The sequence below is a fragment of the Myotis davidii genome, unplaced genomic scaffold (assembly GCF_000327345.1).
Source record: "Myotis davidii unplaced genomic scaffold, ASM32734v1 scaffold1144, whole genome shotgun sequence".
NCBI lineage: Eukaryota > Metazoa > Chordata > Mammalia > Chiroptera > Vespertilionidae > Myotis > Myotis davidii.
Window position 1 is genome coordinate 446953 of NW_006294766.1, and position 7318 is coordinate 454270.

The 7318-nt window shown below is 40.4% G+C and overlaps 1 protein-coding gene across 1 annotated transcript; it reads right to left on the minus strand.

The window, feature by feature from the left end:
* Positions 1-5393: 5393 nt before the first annotated feature.
* LOC102757548 (60S ribosomal protein L29-like) lies at positions 5394-6435 on the minus strand. The gene is made up of 2 exons (XM_015567551.1): positions 6338-6435; positions 5394-5868 (listed from the first exon to the last, which is right to left on the minus strand). Exons 1-2 carry the CDS (start codon positions 6433-6435, stop codon positions 5556-5558), a joined length of 411 nt encoding a protein of 136 aa, XP_015423037.1. The 3' UTR covers positions 5394-5555.
* Between the last annotated feature and the right edge of the window lie 883 nt (positions 6436-7318).

Sequence of the window (7318 nt, forward strand, 5' to 3'; positions counted from 1 at the left end):
AAACAATATGTAATTATATATGTGTTTTCCGATGGTCTTAGGCGACCCCTGTGAAAGGGTCATTCTACCCCCCCAAAGGGGTCGCGACCCACAGGTTGAGAACCGCTGCACCGTGAAATGAATAGCTCTTTTCTTCGCTCCCCTCTCATCCACTTCAACCCCCGGAGCTTTCAATGCAATTATTAGTGCCTCTTTAGAAAAATGTATCATCAGATATTTGAAGGAAAAATCTCCAAATAGGAAAGAGAGAAAGTGAGAGAGAGAGAGAACAGACAGACCTCTAGTCAATATCCTTAGATAGATATAGATTAAACTTGTTATTTAGAAACACAGAGGTAAACAAAAGGTGGAGCTAATAGATTTTTAAATGGTGTTTTGGGGGCTCAGAACGGGGGGTGGATAAAAATGGGACAGATATTACTGGTTTTCGTTATAAGCCTTTACTACTGTTTGATTTTTTAAGACTGTAGGCATTTATTAGATTAATAAAATATTAGAAAAAAAGGTCATGAACTTTTTCTTAAGATCTCAAAATATTGTTTTCATTATGCACATTTTCCCATCACATTGGTTGTTTTTTAATCAGAAAGAATTTTCCATTTTGTCACATTAACTTTTTTATCATGAGTTGCCATTACTTTATCACTGTTTCTACAAACCTCTTCCTGTTTTTAACCTCATTGTTAAGATTAATTAAATGCAGGTTACCTTCTAAATAGGTCTACCTTGAAGAGATCAGATATGCTCAGAGAAAATAATTATTTAACAGGTTCTAATAATTCTTCAAGGTCCATAGAACTTCATGTGTGACACTCAAGTATTTTTTTCTGCCTATGCTAACAAGTAAAATTATTGTTCATAAAATTAAAGCTGTTTAGTCACAGACTTCATACACATCAAGTACAAAGGAAGGTATTCCAGAGAATGGGGTGCTGGATGATGTCCCATGTGTGTGACCTCTTCAAAGTTCTTGTTTGGCAATTTAGAAGTTACATGGAGATCAATGACCATCTAACGACTTGACCACTGTTTCTTGGGTTATGTCTTCTAAACATAGCAGCCCTCTAGCTCAACCACAAAGGCATCTCATGAGCTATAGAGGAACTTGAGCATATTTGTGCTTGTGAAGAAACCTAAAAAAAAAAAAATTACAGTTTTATAGCTCTACTTTGTTTTCCTCAAATGATATTTTAGTGATAATCTGAAGGACTTGCTACCGATGGCTGAAAAACCTCAATGTGGCTTGGTCATCACTAGAATAGGGAAGTAGAAGGAAAGTTACCCAATTAAAGAAGAAAACCTCACAACCCCTCACTTTTCCCGTTGGTCCCCACAAAATTAGAGGAAGTTTGGTGGAAGGATGAGCCAACCTGATGCTTGGAGAAGATAGCTGGCCTCCTCCCTGGACGATCGCACAATCTATGTGCTGCCACTGCTATGACTTTGTTTCAAGGGCAGATTGGTGGAGGTACGACCCAGGTGAGCAGAGAGATAAGACTGAAAGACGCTTCCTGGGAAAATGAGTTACAAGTTGAAGAATGCTTCTTCAATGTTGTTACATGGCTTGGTTTTCACCCTGGCCAGGCTCTAGTGTGAGCAGGTAGGGTGGAGTCCTCTCATTCTTACTCTACTTTTGTGATGTAACTTTCTGAGTTCACTGTTGTTTGTTCCTCATAATTTTTTAGTGCCTTGTGATAATCTTAGATAAAGTCAGAAATGGATTAATTCCTCTTATTATCATAGCATAAAATTATACCTGAATTTTTATTAACTAAGAAAAATTTAGAGTTAGAAGTATACACATTTTGAAAATTATACAGGGTGAGGCGAAAATAGGTTTACAGTTGTCCATATGGAAAACAATGCAATTAATACTAGTAAATAGTAATGCAATAAACTGTGCTTCACATACTCACAACTATAAACCTACTTTTGTCCCATCTGTATGTAGTAAGACAACATAACATCATGTTTTCATTACTTATATTTCCTATCCTTGAACCCCTTATCTTTTTCCTATCAGAAAACATTTTAAATTATATACTTATATAATCATAAAAATTTAGGTGGCCATATTAACACAAATCTGCTTTCCCCTTTTTACATAACACCTTCTTCTTTAGTGTGCAGTTTTTGGTTCTTGCTTACATTCTGTAGTTTGATGTTTTATCCTCTGGATTCACTTTAATATTTTCTGTTCTGTTGCTAAAATACTTTTCTTAGTACACACACCTGAACTTTTATTGCACATCTTTTTATTATTTTTATTTTATTTTTTAAATCCTCACCTTAGGATATTTTTCTATTGTTTTTCAGAGAGAGTTGAAGAGAGAGGGAAAGAAAGAGAGAAATACAGATATGAGAGAAACACATCAATTGTTTGCCTCCTGCACGTGCCCCAACCAGGGCCCAGGCTGGGCAGGAGACTGCAACTGAGGTACATGCCCTTGACCAGAATCGAACTTGAGACCCTTCAGTCTGCAGGTTCATGCTTGATAGAGCCAAACCAGCTAGGGCTATTACACATCTTTTTAAATTCCATGTCACTTATTATCTATATCCTCCCAACATTTTCTTCTTAGCTTTGGATAATTCATACGTCCCTTCCTTATACGTGGAAATCTAAATTTAGCCTTATGTAATTGCTTCAAATGATGAGAAGCTATTTATTTATTTTTTTATTTGTATTTTTAAAGTATCCTAAAAGAGGAATTAAGGTGGTTTATAATAACACATACAATATATTGGGATGATTCAATTAAAGTAAGAAAAGTTAGCAAAGGGAAACTAATATCGGGAAATGAAGACAAAATCAAGAGTGAGGTCAGTACTCAAATGCTTTCCAAATAAAGCCACAGTTTGGTTTGGGGCCCTACCTCTGATTTTTGTTTGCCAGCTTCAAGTCCCCTCCCTGCAGCCTGAATACTACAACTCCCTTATATTAGTCAGAGCTCTCCAGAGAAGCTGAGCAAATGGGTTCTCTGTCTGTCTGTCTGTTTCTTTACATTAAGAAATTAGCTCACACAGTTAAGAGGCTGGAAAGTCCAAAATCAGCAGTTCAAGTCCTAAGGTTGAGACCGGCTGGAGACGTAGGGAAGAGCCCACATGGCAGTAGAAGTTCGAATGAAGGCCACCTACTGCAGAATTTCCTCTGGTTCAGGGGAGATGGGCCTTTTGTTCTATCCAGGCCGTTAGCCGATTGGAGAAGGCAATATGTTAATATCATTGAAAACCAGCCTCATAGAAACATTCAGAATAATTATTAACTCCATGTCTAGGCACCAGACACAGCCAACTTCACACATACAATTAACCATCACACCACTGAAGCCTGCTCTTTGCCTTAACCCTCCACTTGCTTACCCTCCCTCCCCGCCCCCAACACACCCCTTTACCATTTTTCCCTAATCCACAAAGCTTCTCTTAATCTTTTTTTTCTCTAAAGTGGCCATGAGGCCACAAGTTCATATTTCAAGATTGGGGGGAAGTCTCACCCTTTTGGAGGCCAATGACTGCTAATGAATAGGCACATGGGTTGCCTTGGGTTTCTTTCTAACCTCTCCTCCTCCAACAACCCTGCTCAGGGAGATGGGCCTACCCCACCCTCCAGCCCTTTATTTACATTGTTACAGGTCTACCATGAACCACCCCTTCTTCTAAAGGGGTTCACAGTAGCTTTGCTGGCCTAGCTCACATTTTCTGGGTGCTCAAGAAGCCAGCACACAGGGCTGTGGCTTTAACCATTTACTTTAATCCCTAATGAGGCTGAAGCAATAGGACACGCCCGAGAAAAGTTTCCCAGGCCCTAGAGGTCCAGTGTGTCTCTGCTACTAGAGGGGATCTTGTTCCATTTCTCCACCTCTTAGCTCCTCTGAAGAACAGAGTCAGACCACAGTCAGGGGCTGGGGGAATTCGTTGCTCTTCCTGGCAGGGTTCTGAAGTTTGTGAGGAGCAACTCGCTAACTTACTTCCAACAGGGAAAACAAAAACAAAACAAAAAGAAGGCAAATAAGTGACAACACAAGAAATGTTATAGACAGAGACTCAAATATGAGCCCATATTGCAATCCCTTTTCCTTATTTCACCAGGCACTGGAGAACCCTAAAATGCATAACATCCAGCTCTGAAACCACTTGGAATGTTCCTACATGATCTGAGCCCACATCTCAGACCAGTCGCACCTGTGTGATCCAGGAAAAGACACATACACTCTACTCTTAAGTTACCTCGTTGTAAAATTGGGGCGAAGAATAGACACGACTAGTCAGGAAGAAGAATTTAGTCATTTGCACTGTGCTTGCTCCCCTCCCTGCGGAGAATATAAATGTGAATGTGTGTTTCTGTTATGTAGATCGGTGCATCAGTAAATTGCTTTTCACTTTCTCTGATCAACATCAGCAACAATAATATTTTTTAAGCTAAGAAAATTTGAGTATTCCGATGGAGGAATTTCACTAGAAAAGTGGAAAACAATTGAGTTACAGGTATTAAGCCATATGTTAAAATATTATATGTTTTATTGGGGAAGGAAATAACATGTTACTCTCTGTGCATTTTAATTCTTTTATTTACCATTGATTTCCTACCTATTGTTTAACGGTTTAAACCTCTTCTTTTTTTCCTGTGTAGTCAAGTGCACATCATCGACCCCCTTAGCGTAGCTGAGAACATCATACTTGCGACAGCATTTTAAAGGATCCCACATCAAACGTGGGCAAAAGACTGTTTCCTGGCCCTGCTCGTCTCCTCACCTTGAGAGTCTGCCCCAGTCGCTCCCAACCTTAACCATCTCACCCCACTTTGAACTCGGGTGTATTTAGTATCTGTAACTCTCATCTGATTCTCATATACCACCCAATAACATTACTTATCTCTTTGTAAATTTAGATTACCACTTAAATGCTCCATTTTCCCTCATACCAGCGAATATTAATCGCTAATGCTGGTCAGAATTTTACTATGTACCAGGCACTGTTCTAAAATTATATGAGTTAACTTATTCAACATTTGAATGAACCCCATAAGAGAGGTACTATTACGTCCACTGCACATGTGAGGAAAACTGAGTGGTAGATGGAGGAAACATTTGCTCAACACCACAGAACCAAGTGACTAGGCTCCAAGGCTGCACCCTGAACTACTGAGTTTGAAAGCTTGGTAGGAATCAACACTGCCCCACGGCTCAGGAACCTCCAGCACCTAACCATGATTTGCATTCCATAAGGGACCTGGAAATGTCTTGTGCTTATTGCTCTGTGAAAACAAATCCTAATGATATGGGGGGGAAATTAAAAAAAAAAAGGCTGGGAAACTTTGATTCTACTAAAGCTATTTTTTAATTTTTTTTCCCCCTTATCTTTTCTTTCTTTTTCTTTTTCTTTTTTTTTTTTCAGATCCTGCCTCAGGTTTATTTGTACAAATAGCACGGAAGGAAACCAGCCCCATGCAGGCAGCATCCCAGGAATCACACCAGTCCTTCCATCTTCACTCACATGGCAGAGAGGCCTCTATGTAGAGCCTGCATGGGGGCCTGGGCACCTTTGGGAGCCTGAGCCTAAGCCTGAGCCAGAGCTGCAGCTGCAACCCAGGACTTGGTTTGAGCCTTGGCCTTGGCCTTTGGCTGGCAGAGCCTGAGACCCTCGGCAATGCTGACCCCACGCTTGGGGTCAGTGATGTAAGCAAGTTGACTGAGCTTGTGGCTGCCACCCTTTGAGATCTTGGTCTTGACCTCCTTGGGCTTCCCGAGGGCCTTGATAGCCTCAGCACATGCACTCATGGCCTTGGCGTTGCTGCCCTGCATCTTCTTCTGGCCTTTCTTGTGCTTCTTGGCAAAGCACATGCTCCTCAGGACCGTGGGATCTACCCCTTAAGTAATTCATATCGCCTGGCCAGCGTGGCTCAGTGGTTGAGCATTGACTCATGAACTATGAGGTCATGGTTGGATTCCCAGTCAGGGCACACGCTCAGGTTCTGCTAGATCCCCAGTAGGGGGTGTGCAGAGGCAACCAATGGATGTTTCTCTCTCATCATTGATGTTTCTATCTCTCTCTCTCTCTTCCTCTCTGAAATCAATAAAAAATATATTAAAAAAATAATTCCTGCCCTAACTGGTTTGGCTCAGTGGATAGAGCATCAGCCTGCGGACTCAAGGGGCCCAGGTTTGATTCTGGTCACGGGCATGTACCTTGGTTGCAGGCACATCCCCAGTAGGGAGTGTGCAGGAGGCAGCTGGTCGATGTTTCTCTCTCATCGATGTTTCTAACTCTCTATCCCTGTCCCTTCCTCTCTGTAAAAAAATCAATAAAATATATTAAAAAGTTAATTCTTCTTTTAAAAAAAAGAGGTTCATATCTTTGTGATTGAGGCTTCTTGATGCCGTTTCTGTGCCATTTTCGGGATTGGTTGTGCATGGTGTGGTTCTTGGACTCTGCCATATCTGCACCAAAGACTGTGACTCCCAGAGCCTCTTTTATTTCTATGCTAGAGGCCCACTGCATGAAATCCATGCAAGAATAGGTTTTCCTTCCCCCAGCTGTCGGCACTAGCTTCCCTCTGGGACCTGAGCTTCCCTCAGAGCCTGGGCTTTGTCTGGAAGGTCGTCTGGAAGGACATCGGGAAGGATGTCTGGTCTAATTAGCATATTACATTTTTATTATTATAGATTAAATTTAAAATTTTAGGTTGAGCTGACTTGTAATGAATTCAGAATCAAGGAGTGTTAATGTAAAAGGCTTTTCTGGCACTGATTTTTTTCTAAGTTATCATCCTGTGGTTTGCTGACTTAACTGTAGAAACATGGATAAAAACTCCCTATTATGCAACAAACCACTTCCGTTGTCTGTTTATTTATTTATCTGCAGTGTTTTAGCTAAACCTTTCTTCACTTGCAGTGTCATATAACTGCAACTGTTGGACTTCATGGAGCATAAATATCACAGATATGGAAAATCATGGACTTGACCAGATTTAGAGGTTAGAATCCTGTATTAGAACACCTCAGTAGGATGGTAGAAAGGATTACCTATATTAATATATGTAAAGCACTTTAAAAAGTTCCAAGCAAATATTAAGTGCTTTTAAAGTGTTTATTTTTATTACTGTTATTATTCTTAAACCCCCACAATGCTGGCAAGTATACTTAGTCCAGCCTTCTGCATTCAAAGGCTTCAACTCAGTTCGACCTGAAGAATAAGAAAATGAAACCTCTATTCTAATAAGAACATAAGAACTTAGATTTGGAAAGAAACCCAAATGTATCCTGCTCAATATATTGTCAACAGAGGCTGCAGTTGTTTGAAGATCTGACTGGGGCTGAAG

Excerpts from the sequence above, each read along its gene's own strand:
- LOC102757548 (XM_015567551.1), bottom strand. The coding sequence starts at position 6,435 with ATGGCAGAGTCCAAGAACCACACCATGCACAACCAATCCCGAAAATGG. Across the intron at positions 5,869-6,337 it reads CAAAGATATGAACCTCTTTT|AGGGGTAGATCCCACGGTCC; the intron begins TTTTAAAAGAAG and ends ATGAATTACTTA.